Below are 27749 nucleotides of genomic sequence, written 5' to 3' on the forward strand. Positions count from 1 at the left end.
CGGGACGTGGCACGGCCGCGGCGGCGGTCGTTGATTGGTGGGTTTGTCCCCTTTCTGCTCGCGCGAGGGCCGACGGGAAGTGAAGAGGCGGAAGTGTCTGCGTTACCTCGGCAAAGATGGCGGCGGCGCTGCGGATCCAGAGCGACTGGAGCCGGGTGCTGAGGTGGGAACGGTCCCTTTCTTTGTCTCTGTCCTTGTCCCTCTCCCTGCCCCGCTCACGGCCGCTTCTTGTCTCTGCAGCAGGGACGAGGGCGAGGCGTGGCTGAGCTGCCGCAGCCCCGGTGAGTGGCCTGAAGAGGCCTCGAGGGAGCCGTGGGGGTGAGAGGGGATCGGGGAGGATCGAGAGGGTCCTGGGGGTGAAGGGTGTTCAAAGAGCAGGAACGGATGGCGGTGGCCGGGGCAGCCTTTGGGACAGGGGTTGGTGGCGGGGTGCCCCGTGTGTTAGCAGGGAATGGGGCTCCTGGGGTGCCCTGCGGTTCGAACGGGGATGCGGGTGTTGGGCTGGCAGGGATTGGGGTGGTTTGGGGATCCCTTTGGTGTTAAAGGGTGCGGGGTCATTTAGGGATCCCGAGGGCGTTAGGAGGGGATGGGGGTGTTTGAGTTTCGTGTGGGGAAGGATGGGAGGGAACGTTTGGGGCGCCTGCGGGTGCTGGGGCTGACGGCTGCTGTCCCCCAGGGAAGCCCACCCTGTATGGCAGCGTCACCCGGCGCGGGCTCAGCTCCGACGGCGTCCCAGACATCGTGGCCTCCGAGGGATTCGTGGTCGGGGAAGTCACTAAGGTGCCAGGGCTGAGGGGAGAAGGGTTGGTGACCATTTCCCGTGCATAAAGGGGGCTGCTCTGACAGCCTAAGCTGTCACCTGTGCCCTGCATAGTCCTGTCCTGCTGTGCAGAGCCCTGGAGCTGGTCCCTACCATCCCACCTGCACCCTGAGGAGATGAGCCCCACAGTGACCCTCCCGTCAATTTTCAGGCTCTGGGATCCCACAGCTGGGTCCAAGCCACAGTTCTACCTCAGCAACCTCTGTTTCAGGACTAACAGCACTTCTAATTCCTTTTTTCCTTGTTTCCCCCCCTAGAAAAGCATCCTCATTTCTTGTCCTCATGAAAATGTGTGCACCAAGTTCCTGGCTCCATACACAAGTTTTTATAGGATTCATCAGAAAAGTGTGAGTAGCCTTGTGAGGTGGGAATCTCTGGGTGTGACTGGCAACTCTCATATCCCTGTCTGTGGTGCCCTAACAGCGAGGTGTGGCCTGGATTGTGGATCTGTGTGTGAGGGCTTGCAATGGAGATGGAACTTCTGGTTTAGGGATGGTGTTCCCACTGAAAAACCCTGGACCACATGCCACTGACTCCTTTCCCCTTCAGCAGGGTGGAAACAGGGATGGGAGGCACAAAAGACAAAGCTTGGGGTTGAGATAAGAACAATTTACTGAGAACGGCAATGGAATAAAAAAAGCAACAGTAGCAACAGCGTTAATTAACAAAATGCATAGGACAGCGAACAGATCCACTCACCATGAGGAGCCCAAAACGCATGCCACCAAATATCCCAAATGTCCCATGCGTCTGTAAAAATTAACCCTGTCCTGGCCAGAACCAGGACATTCCCCACCCCTCCATTCTATCCCATCTCCTCATGCCCAAATCCCACACCACCCAACTATGACTGTACACACAAAAGCACAGGAATCATTTCCTTAATCAAAGGCTGTCCCTCCTAAATGTCTCAGGATATGTATCTATATCCATTATACTGTTTTTCCTTGTCACCAGTGGACTTCCAATCCCTCTCACTGGTATCCAGGGGCTTTTTTAACTGACTTTAAGATTCTTCTGCTGCCATTTTTTCACTTGTACTTCTGAGCCTTATGAAATCAATCCAGTCCATTCTTTAAGACCTTGGTCTCTAGCGCTTTTCTTTGGGAGCTCTTCTAAAACTGTGATCTTTTCCAAGGCCTGGCTTGGTAGCATTGTGAGCTTTTCTGTGCAGGACACTCAGAGACAGCTGCAGGTAGGACAGCGTAGTCACGGCAGATGGGACAGGTGCTGGAGTGCTCCTGGAGCCACGTCCTGATGCACTCTCTGTGGAATTCATGCCCACACTCCAGCTCACACGAGTTTCTGCCTAGCTCCTCATGGCATATTGTGCAGGGATCATCACCGGAGGCTGCACCTTCCTTGGGCTGTGTTTCCACATAGGAGAAGCTGTCCTGTGGAGGGGAAGAGGGTTTCAGTCCATAATCCCAGATGAAGGCCTTTAATTTTAGCACCTTTAGGTTCCTGTTCCACGTGATCGATGACAGTGCCTTGGCGTAGAGCAGTGGTGCGCTCTTTCTGAACGCCTGCCAGATGTCCCAGGTGCAGCAGGCTCTGTCCAGATCGTTGAGGCACTGACTGTTCTGTGTATTCCCAAAGAGTATGTCTGCCATGGACAGTTCTGTCAGGTACTGAACACCTTCCAGCCTGGTGTTCCACCTCTTCCGCTGCACCAGCAGCTCGTCCGCGGTGTACGCTTCCCTCACGCTTCCCACCAGTCGCACCCAGAGGCTGTGAGTTCCTGTCCTTCTCCCAAGACCCCTGGCAATGGCCACGTCCCGGGGCAGGGATCCCAGCTGCTTGGCTTCAGAGCTGTCCAGCAGTACATCCACATGGGCCCCTGCAAACCAGCACTCATACAGCCACAGCAGTAAGGACTGATCTGGAAGGCGGGTGAAACGTTCTCGGGCTAATTGCAGCTTACGTTGGGATTCGCTGATCATCTCTGGCTCTGCCTCTTCCTCCTCTTCTGAGGACTCTTCATCATCGTCATCCTCTTCATCCCTCACTAAGGAAACTAATGTGGTGTTGGATGTGTTCTGTTCAGGAGTGACTGCTCCTGGCATGGGTTGTTCCTCTGGTGCAGCTGCAGTTTGAGTGGCCACGGTGCCTGTTGTGTTTTCCTCCTCCTCCTCCTCTTCCTCCTGAGGGGACTGGCTGGTATCCAGCAGTGTCCGATAAAGAGTAGCCAGGGCCCAGCACAGTGCAGTAAGTTGTTCCTCCCTGGAACCACCACAGTGTTTCTCTTTCAGGTAATCTGCCACTTTAACGGGATCCTGTATTTGTTGAGGGGTGAACTTCCAAACCACTGGAGCCGAATACTCCTTCAAAACCTGGCCAATTTTCTCCCACCTTCCATGCCACTCATCACTATCCGCTCTCTGAAAGACCTTCCCAATAATCTCTTTTGTAACTCTAAAGACGAAGTAGACCATAAAGGTGATGTAGACCAGAGGGAGGAGATACAGCAGACTGAATGACAATGTGCTTTCTTCAGTATTCAGAAGCAGCTCAAAAGCTGCTTTAAAAGGCTTAAAGGAGTTAAAGGAGGAGAAAAGGTTGTGAAAGTATTCAACCCCCGTTCCCCCCATGGACTGGGAAGGAATATTAGCAATCTCCTGGAGGTAGTGTATCATGCCACAAGTTGTCACCACAAAATCCATGCACATAAGAATCTTGAACCATCTCTCTAAACTCTTAAAGTGCTTTATCAGGACCACGCAGGGAAATATAAACCTGCACAGGTACCACTTCACAAAGAGCTGACTAAGCCACATCGTGACCAGCGACTGTACCTAACACTCCAGACGCTCAGCTCAAACTTGCTTCCAACCCGCTGCAGGCAGAGCTGTCCTTATCTCGACCCCTGGGCGCCGGACTGGTGATTTGGGATTGGTATTCCCGAATTTAGCGTTCCTACGGGCGCTCGGTGGGAGGCTGGATAGGGGAACTGGAACACCGAAGGCAGCAACTCACTGGGAACAGCAATGGCACTGGGACCGACCACGGGGACCTGGCCGGGAAGAAAGGAAGCAGGAAAAAAAATGAACTTTTTCCCGCCGCCGCAGGGAGAGGTGGGAACATCCTTCTCCTGGCCCTGCCCCTCCTGCCGCTGGAAAACTTAACCCTGTCCTGTCTAGAGCCCATCTGCATTTCTTGTTCCTCCTGTCCTTGGCTTTTGCTGCTGTAGAGGGTTTTTTCCCCCACCCACAGCCTGAAAATTCAGTTCAAAAAACGCAATGCAAATGCAGCTCACTAATCATAGAATTCCTAATGTCGGAAAAGATGTCTGAGATCACCGGGCCCAAGCTGTGCCTGATGCCCACCTTGTCCCCAGCCCAGAACACTGAGTGCCACAATCAGCTCTTCCTTGGATACCTTCAGGGATGAGGACTAGAAACCTCCCTTTCACTGTTTAAAACCCTTTTCCATGGAGAAATTCCTCCTGATGTCCAACCTGGCCCAGCCTGAGGCCGTTCCCTCTCCTGTCCCTGTTCCTGGGAGCTGAGCCCCTTTCCCACCTCCCTCAGCCTCTCCTGGGTGCTCCAGCTCCTTCCCCAGTTCTGTTCCCTGCCCTGGACATGCTCCAGCCCCTCAATGTCCTCCTTCTGAGGGGCCCTAGTTTATATAAAGAACTAGTTTTGGTTCCGTGTTTCAGCAAATTTAGGCTGTGAATCTGGCTTCATAAATAATTCAAACTGTGTATTGTAGGCTTGTGAGTCAGGCCAGTTACCCTGAGCTCTTTTCTTATTTCTCATCTGTTTACAGGATCTGTTAGAAAAGTCCAGATTTCTTTTCCACCTGGGATAAACCTGGAATGCAACTGCTTCTTCTTGTGCAGGTTTCTGCCTCAGCATTCCTTTTTTTTTTTCTGGCCTTGCAGAGTCACAGGCAGTGAATATGCTTAGCAGGTCTTCCCCTGTACAGAACTAGGCTCTTGAGCAGAAGTATTTATATACGGAATTATATAAAGCTAATTCTTGGTGCTTTTACCTTCCTGCAGATTACCTGCCTTGATATATCCAGTGGTGGAGGACTCGGAGTGTCTACCAGCACAGACGGGACCATGAAAATATGGCAGGCTGCAAATGGAGAAATAAGAGTAAGAACATCTGGCTTGGATATTTTTGTGTTGTCTGTGACATTCCTGAAGTCCTGAAGGCCATGGCTTTGGTCAGGCTGTCCACACCCTGTGAAGAATCCGGCTTTTTAATGAAAAGCTAATTGAAATTGGACATCTTGGAGGCTTTAAGTCAAATCTGCTGGAAAAGGTGGCCTCTCCCAAGGGGGATGTTGCTCAGAGAGGTACTCAGGAGTAAAAGGTCACTGACAACCCCTAACCTGCATGGTAAATGCACTGAATTTCTTATGAAAAAGAGAAGAGGGGAGGAAAAAAGATTTTGGTGCTGGATTAGGTACATCCTGGCTTGTGGCTTTCCCAGTAAAGAGGGAAGCTTCTTCTTGTGGAGCTTGACCTGTCAGCTTCTTGTTTGGCAGAGGATAAAGACATTTAACCTGTGTTTGTATCTTCTGCTATGTAATTAGCTGCTCAAATGGTAGAAGGAGGCCCAAAGTCAGCACTTTGCCCAAAATTCAGACCACTCCATTCCAGCAATGCAGACCCAGAGGATTTGAGTTTAATCCTTTGCCCACCTGAGAATGCCAAGATTTCCAGTGTCATAACTCAACAACTGCTCGGCACAAGGATGATGACAATGGAACTAGCACGTAGTTCTTTGTTTTTCCAGAGACTTTTGGAAGGCCATGTGTATGATGTGAATTGTTGCAGGTTTTTCCCATCTGGCCTCGTGGTTCTGAGTGGGGGAATGGATGCCCAGCTAAAGATCTGGTCAGCAGAAGATGCCAGCTGTGTAGTAACATTTAAAGGTCACAAAGGAGGTACAGAGCCCTTAAAATGCTTTATTTGCTGTGTGTGTACTTGCCTTGCACTCCAGGGTTGATGTCCAGTTGCCAGCCTGCTGCACTCTGTGTTTCATGTCTAGAATGTGGCATCAGATGGCCCAGATTCTCTCTTCCCTGAGCTGCCAATGGCTGTGTCCAGGCTCTGGTTTTCCCTGTCCCATGAGGTGCTGGGCTTGATTGAGAGGTTAATAAACTCCATGGCTGGCTGCCCTAAACTTGATTCACTCAAAAACCCATCTTGTGCTGAACCTGCCATTGTTTTTACATGATTTGTGGGTTGGAAGTTGTTCTTCAAGGCCCCTTCCTACCCAAGACATTCTATAATCTGTGGGCATTGAAAATGCTTTTACAGCCATGTACCCAACCCAAACCAGGGGGTGTGGCAGAACCTTGGTCAGAGTGATGCTGCCAGTCACTCTCCAGGTGACTTTAGTCACTGCTTATTCCTTCAGCTCAAACTGCTGCAGTCTGTTTGCTTGGCTTATCCTGTCCTTTGAGCTTCTGTAGGAAAAGTGGCATTTAAATCTTCTGACCACCTGGCTGTTCCCTGCTAAGAAAACCACTGTCATTTTTCAGATCCAAAATTTACAGCCCACAGTAAAATAAAGTAGTTAAGGGATCTTAGTGCCAGCAGACACTGCTCTTTGGATGTTGCTGTAGCTGGACAACAGGGATGATGCTTTTGGGATTATCCGGGGCGGGGGGGGGACATGGGAACGTTTAAAAGTGCCAAATTAGAAGTTCATTTTGCATGGAACCAGCTCGGGCTGAGGTGAGGTGTTGCTGATCATTTGATTGATAATATCTTCCCTTTGTGGTTCCACACTGTGGAGTTTTCTGGGAGCTGTTGCCTTCCACAGGCACCTTTTTCTAGAAGCACAACTTGTCTGTGTGCGACTGCTGTCACTGGGGACAGTAGTCTGGAGCCAGTAGTCGCGTTCAGCTCGGGAAATCGGGTGCTTTTCGTGTCAGTATGAACACAGTCTGTGGTTTCATGCAGGTGTTTTGGACACTGCCATTGTGGATCGGGGAAGGAATGTCCTGTCCTGCTCCAGGGATGGCACTGCCCGTCTCTGGGACTGTGGGAAGTCTGCGTGCCTGGGCATCATCGCTGACTGTGGCTCTCCTGTCAATGGCATTGCCGTGGGCACTGCTGACAACTCCCTGAACCTGGGCACACCCGAGAAACCTCCCAGTAAGGGCCTTTCCCTTAAAATACCCCTCATCTCCCTGTCCCAAATTGCTTAGGTTTGTCCCCAGTAATCCCAAGTGATGGGAAAGCTGCTCCATGCCCTTGTAGCACCATGGGAAGGGAACAGAGTGCTCCAATCCTGGGTGGAATTTAGCCCTATCAACCTTCATCATTACTGAGTGATGAAGACTGAGCTCTGCATGGTTGCTGGCCTTCCTGGTGTCTTGGGATCTGGAGGAATCTTGCCACAATTCAGCTGGGGCGATCCAAGCTGTTGGGTTCTGATCCCACCAAGGTTTGTTGTGCAGCTGGAATTAGCTGTTGTCCTTTTTCCAGGTGAACGTGAGGTGGGGACAGAAGGGAAAATCCTGCTGCTGGCTCGAGAGGACAAGAAGCTTCAAGGAGTGGGACTGCAGAGCAGGCAGCCAGTAAGGATCTGGGGCTGTCAGAGCACTGGGATGGGGAATTGAGCTATGTTAAACCTAAACTGGAGGAGAGGCCAAAGCCTGATGCAATAAAAGGATGCTCTCTCTCCTTCCTCCTGGACAGAATTTTATGTGAAGAGTAAGAATTGCTCAGGATTTAACCTGAGAACAGAGAAGACAGTATTTAAAATTAAACAGTGGCAGCTGCACTGTCTTCTGAATAAATGCTTCCCTCTTGTGGGTGTCCCACGTGCCTGACACTTGGTTTGTTCCCAAATCCTCAGGTGTTCCTCTTTATTGGATCTGATGCCTTCAACTGCTGCACATTCCTGTCAAGCACCTACATTCTGGCAGGGACTCAAGATGGGAACATCTACCAGCTGGATGTGAGAAACACAAAGTGAGTGAGTGCCTGGGACAAACAGCCAGTGTTTTGGTTGGAAAAGAGAGTCAGGCAGAGGGTGCTGCCAGGCGGTGCCACTTCCAAGGGATGCATCCCATTGCATCCTGAGCCTCTTGCATTATTTTGGTGTGCTGTGTGTATTGTTATATAAAATTATAAAATTATAAAAGTATAATCTGTGTGCGCATACGTGTAGATAAATGGGGCAGAAAAGTTCTTATCAATATTCCCCCCTCCCATACTGCCCATTTCTTTCCCTCATGTGGATCCTGACATTTACGCTGATCCTCATTCCAGCACAGGACTGGAACTGAGCTGTGGAGTTTTATTGCTGTTTCCTGCTAACTCAGTCCATAGGAAAAAATCATGGAATAGTTTGGGTTGGAAGGGGCCTTAAAGCTCATCCAGTGCCACCCCTTCCCATGGGTAGGGACACCTTCGACTAGCCCAAGCTGCTCCAAGCCCCATCCAGCCTGGGCTTGGACACTCCCAGGGATCCAGGGGCAGCCACAGCTGCTCTGAACAACAATCCTCATCCCTTGTTTCTCTTCCTTTTCCTAGTGCTCCAATCCAGGTGATCCACAGATCGGGAGCACCGGTGCTTTCCCTGCTCCCGTACCGAGATGGATTTATTGCCAGCCAAGGTAATTCCAGGGCTGTTTTTTGCCCCTAGAAATCCTATAATCGAGTCAAGGAGCTTTGTGCTCTTTGGGCATTGTCCTTTTGCCCCTTTGCTTTGGGATTTCCGGCCTCCATATCCCTCGTGACCCTCCACAACGGGGCCTCCAAGGCACGTCTCACACACCGGAGCCTTTTCCCGCTGGAGTTTCTGTCAGTAATGAAGAGCGTGGCTGGTTTCACTGATTGGCTGCTGTGCCTTCCTTGCAGGGGATGGCACCTGCTTCATTGTTCAGCAGGACCTGGATTATGTCCTGGATCTCACCGAGGCCGACTGCGACCCTGTGTACAAGGTGAGGAACGTGAGGTATCCCTGAGGAGAAGGTTGGCAGGGAAAGCTGATGCCAGGCAGGAGGCAGCTGCCTTTATCTCAGGCTTTTCACCTCAGCAGGTTCCCTCACACAGTTGACTTCTGAGTTTATCTTTATTTTTTCTACCTGAATAATCCTGATATTTTGCATAAACCAATCCTCTGCAGAATTCCCTGTCTTTATCTTGGTTGTGCAGGAGCTGGCTGGAGTGGTGGAGTTGGAGCAGGTCTGGTAGAGCTATGTTCCTATAAAAAATGTGGATAAAGAGTGCTGGGAGAATCCTGAGGGTAAAAGCAATGGTGCTGCCTGACCCATCTTGTTCCCTTTTTTTTTTTTTTCCCTTCTTCAGGTGGCTTCTTGGGAGAAGGAAATCTACACATGCTGCCGGGATGGGATAGTGAGGAGATACCAACTTTCTGACCTTTAAGTGTTTGAAGGAGCCAAATAAAGGAGAAGCGTCTGGGAAAGGCTCTTCCAAGCTGATTTTCCTGGGATGTGTGTGTTCAAGTTTGAGGCTGTTGTGATGACCAGGATCCATACACAGTGTTTTTGTAACAGGTCACATTTTGCTACTACACAAAAAGCTGGGATCAATTTTTAATTTAAAGAGGATCTTGTGTTGCAATGATGTTGTGGTTGCATTTCCAGTGCTGAAAATGTGCTGTTTGTAGTGGGGGGGAAATAAATAAATAAAGGGAGCGAGGGGGTGCAGTGAAAGTGATTGTCACAGTATGGAGTGAAATAAACCGCTGCTTTGATAGCACCTGTGTTAATGCATGAAGCCTTGGGGGTTTTTAAGAAGAAGAGGTGCGGGGTGAGGGGTGCGCGGGCCCGGCGGAGTTCGAAAGCGAGCGGGAGAACTACGCTTCCCGTGGTGCCTCGCGCGGCGCGGGGCGCGTCGCCATAGCCACGGGACGCCATGGGGCTGGACTACTACGCCGTGCTGGAGCTGGACCGCGGCGCCACCGCCGACGACATCCGGAAGGCGTGAGGGACCCCCGGCATCAGAGAGACACCCTGGGCGGGGGGCAGCGGGGTGGCGGCGGGACCGGGGCGGCCCCGTGCGTGGCTGGCCTTGGTTTCCCCCTGCCCCGCGGTGGGGCCTGCGAGGGGGAGAAGGGTCTGGGGGCAGCCCGGGCTGGGTGTGGGAATGGGGCCGGTGCGTCTGGAGAGACGGGACACAGGGAATGGCTTCCACTGCCAGAGGGCAGGGATGGGTGGCAGATTGGGAAGGAAATCATGGCTGTGGGGGTGGTGAGCCCTGGCACAGCTTCCCCAGAGAAGTGGCCGCCCCCATCCCTGGAAGTTGCTCCAAGCCCCGTTCAGCCTGGGATAGTGGAAGGTGTCCCTGCCTATGGCAGGGGGTGGGAAGGAGATGGACTTTGAAGTCCCCCTGAGCCCATCCTGTGCTCCTTAGCTATCGGAAGCTGGCCCTGAAGTACCACCCACTGAAATGCAAGGAGCCCTGGGGCCCGAAGAGGTTCCAGCTGCTGGCAGAGGCCTACGATGTGCTCAGCGACCGTAAGTGGGACTGTTCCCTTCCTTTGACTGCAGGGGCAGGAAGGGGCTGGGAATTCCTGCTCCCTGGCAGGAGCAGCTCCGTGACCCACAGCCCAGCTGAGAACTGGCACACCCATGTCTGTCTCCCCTGGAGAAGAGGGAACCCTCTTCTCCAGCCTCCACCCAGACAAATCCTGGATCTCAGGCTGGGGCTCTCCCTCATTTCCCAACATTTCCTTGTTCCCTAAGCTATGAAGAAAGGCATCTACGACAAATTTGGGGAAGAGGGGCTCAAAGGTGGCATCCCCTTGGAGTATGCGGGTGGCAACCGTTGGAGCGTCGGATACGTGTTCCACAACAACCCTGAAAAAGTCTTCAGGGAGTTCTTTGGAGGGGACAACCCCTTTGCAGGTAGGTTGGGAGACGTTGGGACTGGCTGAGGTCTTTCTGTGGCTGCCATGATTTCATGGCAGCTGCCAGCTCAGAACATCAAGCTTTCTGGGAATGCTTTCCTCCCCAACTTCTCTCAGAGCCCTCTGGTGCTTGGAGGAGAGATCCTGACTTCCCCTAGTCCTGGGTCAGGGAGAGACCTGGAGGTGCTGTTCAGGCTGTCAGCTTTCCCCATCTGCTCCTGTGACCCTTCCTGGGATTCCCATCATAAAGAGGGATTAGGGAGATGATGCTGCCATAAAGAAAGAACACACTTGGGGTGGTTCCAGCTGGGAGGTAACAAGCCTGGAGGAGCCCCCCAGCTCTGACCCCAGTGAGGACTGTCCCTCTGCTCCCTCCCACAGAGTTCTTTGCCGAGGATGGCTCAAAGGTGCTGCTACCCTTTGCAGGGCCCCGAGGCCGGGGGGCCGTGCGGCAGGACCCCCCCATCGTGCAGGATCTCTACGTGTCCCTCGAGGACCTGTACCAGGGCTGCACCAAGAAGATTAAGCTCTCCCGCAGGGTAGGGGCTGTGGGGCTGAAGGGGGTGGTTTTGGGGGCGAGCTCTGCCCTCACTGTGGGACCTTGGGGATTTGGGGATGGCCCTGCCCCAGGAGCTTGTCACAGGGAGGGATCAGAACCAAACCCAGGAGGAGCTGAACCAGTGTTCTTCCCCCCAGCTTGGCAAAGGGAATTCAGCATGGGAGCTGGTAGGAAGCAAGGGCTGATCTCGGAGATGAGTGAGAAGGAGCTCGTGTTCTGGGCTCCCAAAATTCCATTTTCACACTGCATTGTGTCTCCTTTTTGTGCCTTTGGTGACCTCTGTTCCCCCTCCTTGTTGTCCCAGTCTCCTGGACCCAGCCCTGAGTCTCTCCTGCTCTAGGACATGAGGAAACAGCCTCAAGCTGTGCCAGGGGAGGTTTAGGTTGGATATTAGGGAAAATTTCTGCGCTGAAAGGGTGGTCAGGCAGTGGAATAGGCTGCCTAGGGTAGTAGTGGTGTCCCCATTCCTGGAGGTATTTAAAGCTATGGGTTAGTGGTGGCCTGGCAATGCTGGGAGAACAACTGGACTCCATGATCTTGGACATCTTTTCTGACCTAAATGATCCCACAATTCTGTGATCTGATCCTGTTTGTACCCACAGCCACTTTGGTGTGGAGTACAAGCCAGGCTTACCCTTTCCTCTGGCGAGCAGAGTGCTGCTGACCCTCCCACTCTGTGCCCCTCCCTGTGCACGCCCAGGTGCTGAATGAGGACGGGCAGACCAGCACCATCAGGTGTAAGATCCTAACCATCCATGTGCAGCCGGGATGGCAGCGTGGCACCAGGATCACCTTTGAGAAGGAAGGAGACCAGGTGAGCACAGAACCACAGAATTATCAGGTTTGGAAGGGAGCCCTGGAGATCATCTCATCCAACACCCCTGCACAGGCAGGAACTCATCCAGGTGGGTTTGGGATGTCTCCAGAGAGGAGACTCCATGTTCCCCTTGGGCAGCTGTTCAGTCCTGTGCCCACTCCGTGGAAAAATTCTTCCATGAAGAAGTTCTGGTTTTCCACTGCTGAGGGCATTTGGCAGTGTGACCAACAGAGAGATTCAGCATTACTGTGCTCAGGAGCACTCTGAGGAGCCATCCCTGCCTGGATTTTCCTCAGAACAGATTACAGAAAAAATAATTGAAAGGGCTGGTTTTCTTCCTGGCAGAAACACAGTTCGGGATTGGCCCTTGGCTGGGCAGGCATCTTGGATAAAAGACTCCTTTTTCTCTTAAGGAAAGAAAATACCTTTCTCTTCTCTGTAGCCAAAACAGCAACAAAAGAGCAAGAATTTGTGTCAGTTTTCCCAGTATAATATAATTTTCAGGTTTCTAAGGACAGGTTTGATGTGGCCTGGGGCAACCTGGTCTCGTGGAAGGTGTCCCTACCCATGGCAGGGGGTGGAACTGGGTGAATTTTAATGTCCCTTCCAACCCAAACCGTCCTGGCATTCCATGATTCTGTGATCTTTTCCCCCCTCAATTAGGGCCCAAACATAATTCCAGCTGACATCACCTTTGTTGTACAAGAGAAGCTGCACCCAAGGTTCAAAAGGATTGACAATGACCTCCATTATGTTGCCGGCATCTCCCTGGCAAAGGTAAAAGGCTGAGTAAGGGGCCAGAGGCTCACCTTTGGACTCTGGGGCTGCAGCAGCAGCTCCTGGTGCCCTTCCATGCCTGGCAGGCACTGACTGGATGCACCCTGGACATCAGGATGCTGGATGGGAGGCTGCTGAACATCCCCATCAACGACATTGTGGAGTAAGTGCCAGGGCAAAATGGGGGTGAGCGGGCACTTGGGAGGAACTTGGGGTGCTCCAAAGCCTTTTCCAGCAGATGTGGGGCTGGAGGAGGAGGAGGATGATGTCCACAGTGGGTGACTCTTTGGGTCTGGGGCCACATTCCTGGGAGCAGAGGCAAGGAGAGGGCTGGGTGTGGGTGGATGAGAGTGGATGCTGGAGCCTGGAAGAGGAGGACAGGCCCTGAGTGAAGCTGGAGGAGCAAATAACCTGAGAAACCCACGTGGGGCTCTGCAGGTGGGGCTGGGGATCATGGCATCCCACAGCTCCTCTCAGCCCCTTCCTTTGCCCAGCAGACCCAGGTCCTACAAAATGGTGCCTGGGGAAGGAATGCCGCTGTCCCAGGACCCACAGCGCAAGGGGAACCTCTACATTTACTTTGACATCTTCTTCCCCAGGAGGCTCAGCCCTGAGGTGAAAACACTCCTGCAAAGCATCCTTTAGGCCTAGGGACAGTGACCTTCTCCCTCTCCCCCCTGCCTTATTCCCCCCAATAAACTTTGGAGCCAGAACTCAGACTAGACAGAAGTTCTTCCAAATGGAGGGAACCCTAAGACACAGGATCACCCTAAAACAAGAGCCCTGAGGCCTGGCCCAGGTCCAGCTGGCTTTGTGGTCTCTGCTCTCCAGCTCCCACCCTGCAGCAGCAGTTCTGCAGCCCTGAGGAGGGTGGAGGGAGGCATCCGTGGCCAAGATCCTGCCAACCATCTGAAGTGCTTTATTTTCCTAATCCCAGAATCTGTTCCTACTAAATCTGAGCCCTGACAGTGCAGGGAGAGGCTTGTATTTTCCGCTTGTATATACCGCTTGTATTTTCCAATGGCACTCCAGGGCTGGGAGAGTGCCCTAAGAAGGGGAGGAAATCCTGACCCTGCTGCAATCAGACCCCATTGTGGTGGTTTACTGTGCCCATAAGGAATAATGGGATGCTGTGCTGGGAAAAGCAGTACTGAAGGGAACACGTGCGGCTGTGGGGTTTCGGGCCGTTCTCGGCTGTGGGATCGCCCCGCGGGGCTGCAGCACCGGGTGTGTCCACAGGAGGGCAGCACTGCCTGCGGAGAGCCCCGCTCGCTGTACCCGCTGCGGTCCTGGCTCCGGGACCGGCTGTGACCCCCGTTCGGTCCCGGTGCTGCCCCAAACCCACTCCCGGTTCCTTACAAAGTTCATCTCAGCTTTGTGATAACTAGGACCTGATGCACAGGGCACCAGTCCTCAGAGAGCTCCACTTCCCGGAAAACCTGCTCCAGCCCCAGGCTGTACCAAGGCTTGGAGCGAGATCCAGCTACAAATGGAATTCTGGGAACAGCGTCCAAAATGTTGTAGGATGCTATTTTGAAATGTCTCCAAAGGGCGGCAGCCCCTGCACCGTGAGCAGCACAATTCCGTGATCCCGGGGGATCGCCCCGCGGAGCCTCGAGGGTCCCAGCCCTGCTGCGCCTCCGGTTCTCCACAAGGCGGCAGCACCGAGCCGGCGCCGCCGCGATCCCGCAGCCCGGCAAACAGGAATGACAGGATTCGGAGCATCCCGGCTGGCACAGCTCCACTCTGACCGCTCACTGGGGGTTTGATCAGCCAGAGCTGACACCAGTTCAAACAAAACAGTGCCCTTCTGTCCAACATTTTCATCCCTACCTATTCCAGCCATTAAAAGGATGTTCGGTCTTCTTACTGTATGCTTTGCCGAATTTTATTGGAACCATTTTCATCCCTGACTCCATTTGTCAGTTACTTAATCCTTTATTTTTGTACATTGGATGAAATAAGGGACACCAGGGATGCTGTACTACAGGAAATCTTGAGAAGAAACCCATTACAACCTGACAGTGAAAAGTTTTAACAAGTCCAGAACCCAGAAATCCGTTCATGCCTTGTCAGGCCACCCCAGTTCTGTCACATCCACCTGAGCTGTGCAGGTGAGGCCAAGGCTCCTCTTCCTCCTAGGAATCCCTGTCTGAGCACAAAGCCACACTGCCAATATCAGATATTGCCAATATCAGATATTGCCAATTTCAAATATTGCCAATATCAGATATTTGCCATAAGCAGGCAAACACCAAGGGCTCCCCATTCACTCCTAGCTCAAATCACTTTCCTTGACATATGTTTTATTACCTGGAGACCTCATAATTAACTGTCTTATCTCCAAAATGTTTAGTCTCTCCCCTCCAGGTAAGATTTTTCCTCAAAAATATTTGTTGTAGCTTTATAGAGCTACTCAAGTTTTACCCCCAAATTTTCCATATCTCTCCACTACTGATCACCTCAGTTTACCTCAAAATATTCCTTCTCTACCACGGAGATTACCTCAGATGTTACCCTCATAATTTTTACTACCTGTCTACTTCTAATTACCTCATTTTTACATCAAAATCCTCATTATCTCCCCTACAGATTAATTCAGATTTTTTTATGCCTAAACTGTTCATTTTGTTGCTATAGATTACCTCAGAATTTTCCTCAAAAATGTTCCTTGTCTCTTACACTTCACAAAAAAATATATATTCCATATTTTAAAAAGAGGAAATTGCTGAAAATTAGTCAAAATTCTCAGTGAAAAAAGTAACAGGATGGAAACAGCAAAAGGAACTAAGTGTTGAAGGTGTTTTTTTGCTCAATATCCTTATGGTCTGCAGGAACTGATATAATTTTACACTAGGAGTGAACACTTGGTTCCTCTTAAAGGGAGGATAGCAATGTATTGTCAGTGTCATCAATTGTTTCACCTCTCGAAAAATCTTCCCAGTTCTCTCAGAGTGGCAGATGGAAGGTTCAGACGAGGAATTAAAACTCAGAAGTGCATTTTGCTTTTCTAACTCGCTGCTTGTCTGTGCCAGAGTGTCAAAACGCCATCGTGTTCCTGAGTACCATCACCTGGCTCTGCTCTGGCGGCTGAGCTGCGCCACCTGAAACATCCCAAAATCATTTTCTGGGCAGTATTTTGGCACCTCTATCCCTGTAGGCGTTCCCGGGGAGGCCGGGAGAGGGCACATCTCCACCAGGGATTTATTTCCCTGCTGCTCAGCAGTGCCAGTGAGGATTTTCCAGCTCGCTCTGCTCACTCAGGACCCTGGGGCTTCACCACGTAGTGCTGCAGTTTTTTTGCTTTCCTTCTCCCCCTTTTTGCTCCTCGGGATGAATTTCTAGGCTGGCTGGAAGCTGGAGCTCCGTTTTACCACTTGGAAGCGGGAGGTTTGTGGAATAAAATCTGTTTGGACTCGGGATTATTCAGATGGAGCCTGCAGGATTCTCATCTGTTCCTTCCCTGAGGTTCCTGGGGGATGATGTGCTGTTACCGCTGGGATGCTCCCTATGAAAAACCCAAAACCCTGCAAAAAACAGATTTTTCTGATCTTGAGAGTGCATGGCAACTCACATCTGTCTCTTGTTTCTGATCCATGCTGTAGAAGTAATCAAATGTAGCAAGCATTCACTTAAGCCACGCTGAGAAGCAAATTTTCATTATTTGCCAGCAACTCAAACCATTACACTTATCTTTAGAGAGTGAGGTCAGAAACACGAAAACTTGCCTATTTAAAGCTTCTCTAGACAGCCCCTGAATGAGTTTTCAGTGTCACTGCGATACTCCAGAAAAGCCGAAGTGCTGAATGGCAAGCTGCTCACCCTCCAGCAGCAGCAAATTAACACTGCCGGGGTGTCGGAATCTGAGGTATTGATGATTCCGAGATTGTAGAAAGTCTCTGTCTCTCTGCCCCACTGCCAAAGCAGAAGCCATAATTGGTCTGTGCTGGTTTCAGGGTTGTTTATTCTGTTTATCTCTAACATGTTCTGCTGCCCTGCCCAGCTCTGTCCTGCAGGGCAGCGTGTGGGGCTCTGCCCTCAGTGGGATGTTACAAACATTAAATACCAGAAACTCCCTGGGCTGGATTTACAATAATGTGCCAATATCTGTCACCTACGTTGAACAGTGTGTCCCCAGCCTAAACCAACAGAAAATGCCAACACTGCAGTGAAACCTGGGGGGCATGAAGAAGGAGAAAAAGGACAAGACACACCCAATTTCCTCCATCTTGTCCCCTTTGGACCCCTAATCTAGAATCCTAAAATTTTACTTTTGCACCCGTGCCACACTTAATTATTACTCATATCAAACACTCAGAGCTGGTAATTCATCCTGTAAGATTGAAAACTCTTTTCCATGGACAGAGATCCCAGACAGTGTCTCTGGGGGCTCTGTCCAGGGGGTTCCTGACCCCTGCCAGGGTCCCAGACCTTCCAGGGCAGCCAGAGGGAAGCCCTGGATTCCCACACCGGGGAGCCTCAGACAGCCCCCGAGGGAACCAAAACATCTTCCCACTGAAGAGCATTCCATTTCCAGTCTCCCACTTCCCAGGGGCAGCCCACATCCAGAGGGGGATGCCGAGGTCAGGGTGAGCCCCTGAAAGCTGGCCTTTCTGAGGTTTTGCTACCTGCTCTTTGAACTCCGCTCTGTCTTACACCGGTGTGAAAGGAGGGATCAGCTTACAAAGCTCCGTGTTTGAGCGGGGATTAGCGAAGCTTGCAGGCAATCTGCAAACACACAAACTCTCCCTGGCTGCTGCTTCTGGAGCCTTTTCTTAGGGCATCTCCCAGCCGGCCTCAGAGACAGAGAGAGGGCTTGGTTTAGCTGTGCCAGTCTTCCTTCACAGGCTGTTGCGAAATTCCAGGCTTAAAGTATCTCTTAAGCCCCTTGCTGGGCTACAAACCCAGCCCCTGGGCTCAGGGACACCACTAGCAAACCCCTTTTCCCCTTTTTGAGCTCTGACTGTGGTGCCTCTGAGCCTCAAAGGTTTTATTTAGAAATAATCCAAAAATACACCAAAAGGTGTTGGGGCTACATTCCCTTCAGGGCACTTTTCTTTAAAAAACTCTGGTTGCTTCTAACAACAAAAGGTTCCACCAAGCTGGGAGGAAAAGCCTTTGGATCAGCTAGGAATGGGTTCACAAGGCCCTGGATAATTCAGGGCTGTGTGGGTCTGTCGTTCAGAGAAGGCAGATAATTTCAACACTGGCAGGAGGAAATACAGTTTGTAAAGTTTATTAAACAACATGGTATATGTAAATTTGGTCAGGAGGCACAGAAACACATCACCCTGCCAGGACACAGAACAGAGCTGTCCAAAGCAGAGGGAGCAGCAATGAAAACTCTGAGATAGGGCTGTTATCTCATCCAGATAGCTCAGAAAACAGAAACCCCAAATAGTTTAAATGCCAGGAAAACCACACTGTTTCCCTTGATTTTTCTTTTCTTTTTAACATCTTGGAAAGCCAGCTAAGGAAGTGGCTGCCACCACACAGGGCAGGAGAATCTGCTGGTTAAGTTTTAATCAAATCCAAAAATACTAATCCAAAAGTTGCCTCCTCCTCGTTTCTGCTTCCTCTTTTGTTTCTCCAGTAAACTCCAGGATATTTGCCTCAGGAGCAATAGTGACTCTGAAATTGCTGCCTTTTCCTCTGTCTGTCCTGGTGACACAGGACAGTTTCTGGGGGGGATCACATCCTTTTCCTTGAAGAGTGCTGTGTTTTGTTTTCCTGCTCTGCTTGGCAGAAATGGATGTTATCTTTGAGAACAGACAGTGCCATGGAAGGGCTGTCAGTGAACAGTCTCCCGTAGTTTGGGAGCCCACAGCTGGATCTGCAGGGAGAACTGAAATTCCAGAGGATGGATCCCTGAGCCTGACTGGGACATCCTTAGGTTGCTCTACCAGAGGCCACATTGATGCTGATCAGAAAGAGAGGAGGTAGAGTGCCAAAACTTTCAAATATCCTGTGGAAAACTTGACTAAAACTCGCCTGATTTTCATCAGCACTGAACAGTGTTGTGCCTTCACTTACTTCTCTCTGCTTTGCTGCGCCTTTTGCTCAGTTTAACTTTAACCTGGGCTAAGCCTGCCTTTCCATAGGCTTGTCCCTGTTTTCTCATGGTAACTTAGGTCAGAGGTTTTAGAAGTGTCAGCTCTGAAGCTCTGCTCCTGCTGTCACCAAATCTAGTGGGGATATTGCCACTGGTGGCAGAGGAGCAAAGACCAAGCACTGTGAGTCTTCTGCTGAAGTGAACTTTGAAACAGCTCACTAATTCAATCATCTCATCAATGCACTCTGGTTCTCCGCACAGCCCTAATTCCCTTCCTTCCTTCCTGGGGAAGCAGAAATAAGGACACTGGGGGAATTATAGCTGCATTACAGATAAACTGGCATCCCACAGCAGGAGAATTGCTTTCTGTCTCCCTGCTTGGTGTGCTCAGAAGCCTTGGAGGCTCAAAGGAGCCTGAGGAGATGTGGTGCCACGTGTCAGTCAGCAGGGAGAGTGGCATGAGACATCTTTTCCTCTGGGATCTTTTGTATTTCACCTTTTCATCTTTTCCTCTGGGATCTTTTGTGTTTCACAGCCATCATGTTGCATCAGGCTGCAGGAGCTGCTCCAAGGTGCAGGAGAGATGTCCTCCCTTGGATTCTGCTTCCTCAGCATGTTCCCCGAGGTGAATTCCCTATCAGGAGGCAATTTCTTTCCAGGCTGCTCGATTTTTGCCTGCAGGACCCCCAGGGCCTCCCTCTGGAAGTGTTGTGGGGTGGTTGTTTCACAGCAGAGTGGTGTCCCTGCTATGTCACACCTTGGCTTTGGCTCTCCTCCAGGCTGGCCATTGGGGGTGTTTCACATGCACTGTGCCAGTCCTGCAGAGGATTTATTTGGCTTTACTCATGGAAGTGGGCTCTCCTGTCTGCCTGTTGATTTGTTTCTCCCTACAGGAACTTTTGATGGGAATTTCATCCAGGTTTCAGGAGTCTCCGAGGCTTTGTGGAACTCAGCAGTGCAGTAAGGAAATTATATGGTGTCCTGCTGAGGGAAAAGTGGGCAGAATTAAATTGTTGTACATTCTGGACCCACAGAGAGGCTGCAGCACATGACAGATTTCATCTGCTGTGGGTGTGATGTGGGATATGGAGCAGCTGGAGCTGCTGCTGCAGCATTAGCAAAGGGAGTGGGGATCAGGAGCTTTTCTTCATGAGAAATCCTGCAGTTTTTATGCTGTGTGTTTGAGTTTGTGGCTGCTGCTCTCTTTTATTCAAGCCCAGAGCCTTTTGTTTAGTGCATCACATCACATCTATGCACCAAAGGTAATTAAAGATTTTAACAAGTCAAGCTGATTCAGTGGCTGTATTCTCTGATGCCATCTCAGTTTCCATACTAAAGGAAATTAATAATTTCATGTTAAAAGAAAAAAAAAATAAAATAGCAGCCACCCAAGTTCTAGGGGTTTTCCTCAAGAAAACTTGCTTTCATTTCCTCTCCATGCCTTCAGCCCTGGAGCTGCAGAGCCTGGTGTAACACAAGCCTGGTCACAAAGAGCAGTTATTCCCTCTGGAAAGGGGGGCACAGGGGAACCATGGCCAGTTCTCATGTCTCTCTGGAAAAACGTGAGGTTCCTGTCAGTGGCAGCAGCTGGTTTAATCCATAAGCTAAATAAACATCCTTCATCTGCAAAGAGCAGCTCCACAGAGCAGAGGTGAGCAAGGAGTGCCCAGTGCTGCTGTGTGAGCTGAAGGGATCAGCAGGCACCTGAGGACAGCTTCCCTGCTCCCTTTTGCCTGTCTCCATGGAATGGGAGCTCCTGTTGCTCATCCCCACTCCCAGGGGCTCCAGCTGCCCCCAAAGCAGGCTGCTCGCTCTCTGATCAAGCCTGTGGACATGTGTGTGCAGCCACGTTGTCACCCGTGGCCACACGCTTCCACATGTGCTCACAGACACCTCCAGGTTTGTTTTCCCTCTTAGCATTCCTGTAGATCCCATGAGCAACCGTGCTGGAAGCAGGCAGGGAATCCTCAGCTGGAGAGAGGCACCCTGTGGGTGGGATGGCTCTGTGTGCATAGAGCTGGCACAAGGAATATCAAAAGGAACATTCTCCTCTGGGATGGAGGTAGCAGAAGAACCTGCCTTCAAACTTCTCCCCAGGCAGAGAAACTTGCTGTGAGGTCTTGGGGGGGTGGGGGGGTGTTAATAATGCGTGGACATGTTTCTTTTACAAAAGGCTGATGGTGCCTGAATGTCTCCTCGCCATCCTGACCCTTGGGATCCTTGGCTGAGCCAGCAGAACTGCTGGCACTGTGTGGCCTCCCTCCTAAAACACCTCTCTGTCCCTTTCACTTGTCCTTGAGCTGCTGTGCTCCAACTCTGGAGAGGAATCCCCCTCCAGAGAGGGAAGTGCCCAGCTCTGCAGACACTGCTAAAGGAATCTGTGTCCTAGCCCCATGGAGCAGGAGCAGGCAGCAGTGGGGCAGAGCAGAGGGGGCCACAGCCCTTTGTTCAGCACACTCCCTCACAAAACCATCCCAGGCTGGGATGCAACCAGATGGAATTTGGTTCCATGACTCCAACATGAGAAGGTACAAAAGGTGAACCTTTGTTTTGCCAGCCAAATCTGACAGCCCTGAGAGGTGGCAAAGAGGGACCCAGTTCTGTTTCACCCTCAAACCAACCTGCTCAGGTGAGCCCCAATAATAGAAGGATTTGGCTGCCCTATCTCAAAGTTAAGCTGATGCCCTTCAGCTGACTTCCATGGGGTTTTGCTTCTGCCTACAGGGTTGGTTACATCACAGTAAACAAAGCAAACTCCTTTTTGTGTCTTTTCAAAATCCTGCTGGTGTGTCCCATGACTGCTGCTCCCAGTGACACACACGAGGCTAATATTTTTAGTGTAATTTATAAATTAGAACTCTTTTTTTAAACCCAGTTAAGAAGTGAAATCTAGTTAATCCAATTTATGCCCCGAAGGAGAAAACAAACATCAGTTTATTGTACAAGTATGGGAATTGTACAAGAACTATTTCCCAAATCTGAAATAAAACCTGATGGGATTGTCACACAGCCTTTGCTGAGAATTATAGACCTCATCTACTGAAAAGCAAAATATCCATCCAAGAGCTGAGCTGGTTTTGGTTGGGGTTTTTTGGTCCAATTTCAGTCCCAAAAAATGCACCACGTGAGAATGAATGTAAATATGAATTAGTAAAACTGTCATCATCAGCTTCTGCTATGAGTAGAGGCTTCTGACAGCATCCAGGTGTAGTGCAAAGTTGTTGGGAAATAATAATTCAAACAAACCAGCAAGTAAAAAAAATCATAACAGATACTTGGATTGCATAACTGATGATACTTTCCTTAAACTTGCTACTTATTTATATTAGCTGATTTTTTTTTAATCCAGGTGGAGCAAATAAATTTATAGGAAAATATTAATTATTTTGCAGACAAGTTGACCAGAAGGTGATGGTGAAGACCATTTGCAATCTTAGCTAAAAGTGAGTCAGGAAAAGATTATGAACAGAAGGGTCATTGAAAATCTGTACATTTGACAAACCTCTCTGCAGCAGGATTGTTTTGTTTTCAGTTTGTGCTTCAGGGCTGAAAATCAAACACAAATGTCAAAGGTTCACCTGCTTCTTCAGTCTGCTTTGTTTTGTTTTGTTTTGTTTCTTAAATGCTAAAAAAAAACAAACAAACAAAAAAAAACCCCAACAAAATAAAACAAAAACAAAAACAAAAACAAACCCAAAAAACTCAGTCAGGTATTTTTCCTTCAGACCTCTGAAGCTTTTCTTCCCAGTCGGATGTCATTAGCATATAATTAAGGCGCCAGATCTGTGCCATTTTCCTGTATGCTTAATGGGGTGAGTTCCTGAGGTTTCTTGGGAGGTTTCTTCCTCCCAAGCTGAGGTCAAACAGTTAACCAGTCATTCCTCCCCTCCTTCTATTTATAAGCCATAGGAAACAGGATGCAGTAACGTTCTTTTGTGGTTCACCATAAGGAAAGTATTCCATTTCTCTTTGGAGACAATCCTCAACAGCTCAACAGCAGCAGAACTGCTTTTATGGAGTGAAAAGGGGGAAACCTCTGTGTGTGTGTGTGTGTGTGTACCCTGCTTGCCCGGTCCAGCAGCAGAGGAAGCCTTGGTGAGAACTGTCCTTCCCTTCTGCCCCTCCACACCTCTCCTGTCCCTCTGCCTCGCCATTCACCTGACCATTAAAGCTCTCCCTCAAATCAAACTGCGTTTTCTCCCAGGATCCACGCCTTGTCCGTGAGGGCTGCAGGGCTGGGTGAGCTCTGTGCAGGAATTTCAGCCAAGCGTTTGAGCATCCACAGGAGTGCCCAGAGGGGAATGACAGCGTCCTCTGGAATCCTTCCCGAGTTTCTGTCAGAGACCTGCCAGGGCCATGTCCCTGTCGTGGCCCTTCTCTGAGTGACTCTGTGCCCCGGGTGGGTGAACAAAGGAGCCGTGAAGGGCTCAATAAAACCTCCTGGTGCCTGCGAGGAGCAGAGGATGCTGCCGGGTAATGCAGCTGGAAAAGCAATTATTGCCTTCCCCAGCACAGGAGCCCCGGCTCCTCTTCAGCTGCAGACACAGGGAGAGCCAAGAGGCTCTCTGAGACCCCAAAACCTTCTCCATGGTGTGAGGAGGAGATGTCCCACGGGTTTTGTTTTTCCCTTTCAGGATGTCAGCATCCCAACCTTTGGAAATCTTTGTGTCGGAGCAGCTGTCCCCACGTCCACTCGGTACCGCTTTTCTCCGGGAGGAGCTGTGGGGAGGAAGGAGCAGAAAACATCCCTGGTGTTCAAAAGAACAACTTCCCTGAGATCAGCCAGGTGCTTCTGGAGATCACAGACTTCAGGCTGCCCAGCACTTGAAGCTCTCCTGATTTTTGTCCCTTTCCAAGATGCTCCTTGATGTCTGTGTCCATCCCTCCCCTTTTATTTAAAGCCCAAGGCGTAGCAAACCACAGCAGCCTGGAGATGAGCTGGCTGTATCCAAAGAAGGAGCAATTTGCCTTAATCTTGCATTTCAATGTGTTGATTTTGGAACTTGACAATGAAAATGCAAATATTGGCACTTTTCATTCTTTAGCTGCTTCTGGTTTTAGTGGGACTGTCCAATGTATGGGCTCATTCCAGATATGTTTTCAGAGTAAAAACAAAGCTCAACCTTTCTGTCCCTGCCAGGCTAAAGAGTGTATGCGGCTATTTACCATACAATATCCAGCAGCATCTTGAATACAAAACACGAGGGGGGAACATTCAATTAATGCAATTAAATAAGACACAGAGCTGTGTTTCATGCTAATAATTTCTATAATCCAACAAAAGCCTGCCCCACTTTTTTTCCTTTTTTTTTTTTTTTTTTTTTTTTTTTTTTTTTAATCTGGAGCTGCCGCCCAGTTTCCAGTCTGCTGCACCAGAGCCATCCAAAATGTAGGTCAGGCTTGCCAATTCCACTTCTGCATGAAACAAGGCATGTTCTTCCCCTGGGGGAAGAATCCTCTCCACCTCTCCCACCAGGATTCAGCCTGTGACAATTCCTGGTGGCCAGTGGCTGCTTCCCTCTCCTTTAGGGCAGTGGGAAGTCCCATCTCTGCAGTGCCCTGGCTGGGTTTTAGTAGCATCATTCACAGGAGGGTGGCCATCCATCTCCAAACCCAAGCCTGGTACTACCAAAAAGGGTCCAGGTGACACAGTGGCAGCAACTGCAGGGATCCCAGGTGGGCACAAGGGCCATGGCAAGCTATCCACCCAAGTGCAGGTTAAAATCCTCCCCCAGATGATTTCAAGTGGTCCCTGGCAGCAGGAGGGAAGGGGACGAGGGCTCCTCCTCAGCTCACTGCTCACAGTGAGGACAGAGGGGAGGCTGGAGAGGAAAAGGCCAAGGGCAGGGCAGCCCAAGCATGCCAGGGAGGCAGCTGTGCTTTGGGAAGTCAGTGGTGATGCCTCAGTTTTCAGTTTTTCTGTTTTTCAGATTCTGTGCTGCTTTTGTGGAGCTGCGTTTTTATATGTTTTATTACATCTTTATTCTGTCATGGTTTGTTCCAGTGTACCCCCATATTTTATTGTTTTCTCCCTGAGTTTTCCCGCCTTCCCTCATGTGTCAGTCTCCCTAGAAAATGCCAAGCCAGTTCCCTGCCCCCTCCCAAGTGCCTTGTCTGCCACTCGGTGTCCCTTCCCCTACCTCTGGAAACTTCCATCCAGGGCACCGAGTGATTGGATGAGGTCCTGGGACCCCTCCCCTGTCTCCCCCTCACTGGATCCCCCAGATGTCAATCCCCACAGAGTCACTTCTGTATGTTCCCCCATTGGCTGATCGGCCCCCCTCCCTCTCCCTATGTAACCTGTTGCCAGCACCCCTCAGTGGCTCTTGTTGGCTGGCCCCCTTTGATGCTGTTGGGTCCGCAGGACCTCAATAAACATCGGATTTTTGCCCCCAACAAGTGCCTCTCCTCATTTCCTCGCCGTTGGAATCAGCAGTGACCTCAGGACCCACCAAGCACTCTCCAAAGCCCAGCCGGGTACACGGAGGGTGCTTCCACTTGCCCTACTCGCCCCGCAGGAGAGCTAGCCGGGGCTGAGGACAGGGGTCTGGGGCGGAGATGTGTCAGCTCTAGTGTGCATTTCTGAGCTTCATATGAGGGGATGGCGAGCTCTCTTCACAGAGCAGGGAGACAAAACAATTCCTCCTTTAGCTGGGGACCAAGGACAAATGACCTAAATTTCAAGCCTGGAAGGAATTGCTCCCTGTGAGGGTGGGCAGGCCTGGCACAGGGTGCCCAGAGCAGCTGTGGCTGCCCCTGGACCCCTGGGAGTGTCCCAGGCCAGCTTGGATGCGACTTGGAGCAGCCTGGGATACTGGAAGGTCTCCCTGCCCATGGCAGGGGTGGGGTGAGATGAACTTTAAGGTCCCTTCCTACCCAAACCATTCTGGGTTTCTGTGATTTAATGATAAGGAATTATTGGAAGTCCCTCTTGCATGGCTGGGAAACTTTACAAACCAGCCTGGATTTCCTACAGTGCATTTGTGGGGAGGGGACAAGCCCACAGGGACACCAGCTCCGGGGAAATCCTGGGAGTCTGCCCCAGGTCCCTGTCTGCGTCCTATGCACTGGAGTGGGTCATGAGCTCACTGAAGCTGCTTGTTTCAGGCAAAATGTTCCTTTTGCAGCGAGTCGGCAGCACAGGGCTGCTGCTTCCACCTGGAGCTGGAAAGCTCATCTGCGCAGGCTGGGAGAGGCCAACATGGCAGACAGCTCTGAAGAGGGTGCAGAAGGGGAAAAAAATGAAAATAAAGAGGAATGGGAGGTCAGGGAAAGTCCCAAATCAAACAAGCAACCAATATGACAAACCCACGCAGCAGCTGACTTGCTCCCCTTGTCCTGCGTGCTCTGATGTGACACTGGAAGGAAAAGTAAGATTCCTTTTCGGCCTGCACTGCTCTGCTCTATTCATCACCTCCAGCTTTGGGGCTAGAGTGCTCAAGCTGGTGGAAGAGGAGTTGTCCTGGTGCTGTCTCCTCAGGAGCAGGACCTGGAGAGGGAGCAGTATTCCCCTGGCAGCTGTTCTGCTGCTGCACCTCCCAGCTGGTAATTAATGGAACACAAGAATCAGCTGCTGTTAATTAGCAATGCACTTCTGACATGATGTGCAGAGAGAAGCCTCAGAAAGTCTGAGACTTAGTCCAGAAATGCTTATGGGCTGTGTTGGTAACCATGTTGTTAAGCAAGATTTTATTATGCATCTTTAAACTCATTGCAACATCTCTCAGAATTTTCTGGAAAAGACATCATCCCATTTTGGGATTGGGTCATCCAGAGGAGGTGAATAAAGGAATGATGAGCCTTCACAGTCTTCTTTGCACTGTTTCCAAGTGTGACAGCAATGACTGCAAAGCTCTCCATCACTGGTTTTGACTGGCTGGGGTAAAAAACACATCCTGAGGAGCTACTTTCCATGGAATGCCTTGGAGTAGACAGCCATTTATAGAGCTCCAGAAAGGACCAGAGCTGCTGTGGGCCATTACTGTCCCCAAATACCCTTGGTTCACAGGACATTGGAGTCATCTTTGCAGTGGCAGAGCAGTGGCAAGTGTGACTGGAACCCCAGAAGCAAAGCACGCACTGCTCATGTGGGAGCTGGCAAAAAGCTTTCCCCAAAAAGGGGGTTTTTTATAAAAAGCTGGATCATCCCAGGATCCCATCCATGTCCCCATCCCTTTGTGTGCCTTTGGTGCTGCAATCCTGTGCCTAATAAATCCCCATGGCCCCATAAAACCCAATTACTAATGTGTTTAAAATAAAAGATGAATGTGTATTTATAACCATGTGAAATATTTTATATAACATTCTACAACAGATGTCCAGGGAGCAGCAAAATTTTAATTAAAGTTTTCTCATTGCTTTTCCTAAGGAGTCCAATCAAAGTCCCACTGAAAGGCAGGAGTGAGACATTAAAAAAAAAAAACCCACACAGTGACAAATGTTTACATGTATTTTATAACTTATTCTGTAAAGGACATCTGTGGCTCATCTAGTGCAAAAAAGAAAAAAAGCCAAGACTATCGAGTATGAGGCTTTGTTCTATTTATGCTTCTGTAATGATCATGCCATGAGTAGTGTGGAAAAACCTTCAGTGTCCTGGATTATTTTTTGTGCTTGTCTCATGATTTATCAGCACTTTACAAATAGGCAGAAATATGTTTGATCTCTGGGTTGATGCATTTTTAAGGGAGTCTCTCAGCAACTTCAGCTCTGCTGGATGAGGGCCTTGCAAGTTCCATTGAATTTAAACCATTTTTGGGGACAAATAAACCTCATGCCCGGTTTGCAAAGAGGGGCTTGAAGAAAAAACTATTTGGGGGGTTGTCCTCTGTCCCTGGGGGTGTCTCTGAGTGGCCTTCTTGCTCCTGGGAGCTTCCTGA

The 27749-nt window shown here is 50.3% G+C and overlaps 2 protein-coding genes across 4 annotated transcripts; both read left to right on the plus strand.

Moving 5' to 3' along the window:
* Positions 1 to 5: 5 nt before the first annotated feature.
* On the plus strand, positions 6 to 9515 carry PAAF1 (proteasomal ATPase associated factor 1). 2 transcript variants are annotated; one of them, XM_021550084.2, is made up of 12 exons: positions 6 to 163; positions 241 to 281; positions 677 to 780; positions 1078 to 1167; positions 4824 to 4922; positions 5569 to 5719; positions 6744 to 6938; positions 7272 to 7363; positions 7645 to 7760; positions 8325 to 8407; positions 8652 to 8734; positions 9102 to 9515. In XM_021550084.2, the coding sequence occupies exons 1-12, from the start codon at positions 117 to 119 to the stop codon at positions 9177 to 9179; spliced, it is 1179 nt and encodes a 392-aa protein (XP_021405759.1). In that variant the 5' UTR covers positions 6 to 116; the 3' UTR covers positions 9180 to 9515. The 2 variants fall into 2 exon arrangements, with proteins under 2 accessions (XP_021405759.1, XP_021405760.1); XM_021550085.2 differs by lacking the exon at positions 677 to 780 and having other exon boundaries at positions 116 to 163.
* A 107-nt stretch (positions 9516 to 9622) lies between these two features.
* On the plus strand, positions 9623 to 13531 carry DNAJB13 (DnaJ heat shock protein family (Hsp40) member B13). Of its 2 annotated transcripts, XM_021550098.3 has the most exons (8): positions 9623 to 9739; positions 10170 to 10273; positions 10502 to 10663; positions 11047 to 11204; positions 11925 to 12038; positions 12705 to 12818; positions 12905 to 12981; positions 13316 to 13531. In XM_021550098.3, exons 1-8 carry the CDS (start codon positions 9672 to 9674, stop codon positions 13461 to 13463), a joined length of 945 nt encoding a protein of 314 aa, XP_021405773.2. In that variant the 5' UTR covers positions 9623 to 9671; the 3' UTR covers positions 13464 to 13531. The 2 variants fall into 2 exon arrangements, with proteins under 2 accessions (XP_021405773.2, XP_021405774.1); XM_021550099.2 differs by lacking the exons at positions 11047 to 11204; positions 11925 to 12038; positions 12705 to 12818; positions 12905 to 12981; positions 13316 to 13531 and adding an exon at positions 10783 to 11026.
* The last annotated feature ends 14218 nt before the right edge of the window (positions 13532 to 27749 follow it).

This window comes from Lonchura striata, chromosome 2, assembly GCF_046129695.1.
Source record: "Lonchura striata isolate bLonStr1 chromosome 2, bLonStr1.mat, whole genome shotgun sequence".
NCBI classification, from domain to species: Eukaryota; Metazoa; Chordata; class Aves; order Passeriformes; family Estrildidae; genus Lonchura; species Lonchura striata.

Excerpts from the sequence above, each read along its gene's own strand:
- DNAJB13 (XM_021550098.3), top strand. The coding sequence starts at position 9,672 with ATGGGGCTGGACTACTACGCCGTGCTGGAGCTGGACCGCGGCGCCACC. Across the intron at positions 9,740-10,169 it reads GCCGACGACATCCGGAAGGC|CTATCGGAAGCTGGCCCTGA; the intron begins GTGAGGGACCCC and ends TGTGCTCCTTAG. Across the intron at positions 10,274-10,501 it reads CTACGATGTGCTCAGCGACC|CTATGAAGAAAGGCATCTAC; the intron begins GTAAGTGGGACT and ends TTGTTCCCTAAG.
- PAAF1 (XM_021550084.2), top strand. The coding sequence starts at position 117 with ATGGCGGCGGCGCTGCGGATCCAGAGCGACTGGAGCCGGGTGCTGAG. Across the intron at positions 4,923-5,568 it reads CTGCAAATGGAGAAATAAGA|AGACTTTTGGAAGGCCATGT; the intron begins GTAAGAACATCT and ends TTGTTTTTCCAG. Across the intron at positions 7,364-7,644 it reads GACTGCAGAGCAGGCAGCCA|GTGTTCCTCTTTATTGGATC; the intron begins GTAAGGATCTGG and ends CCAAATCCTCAG.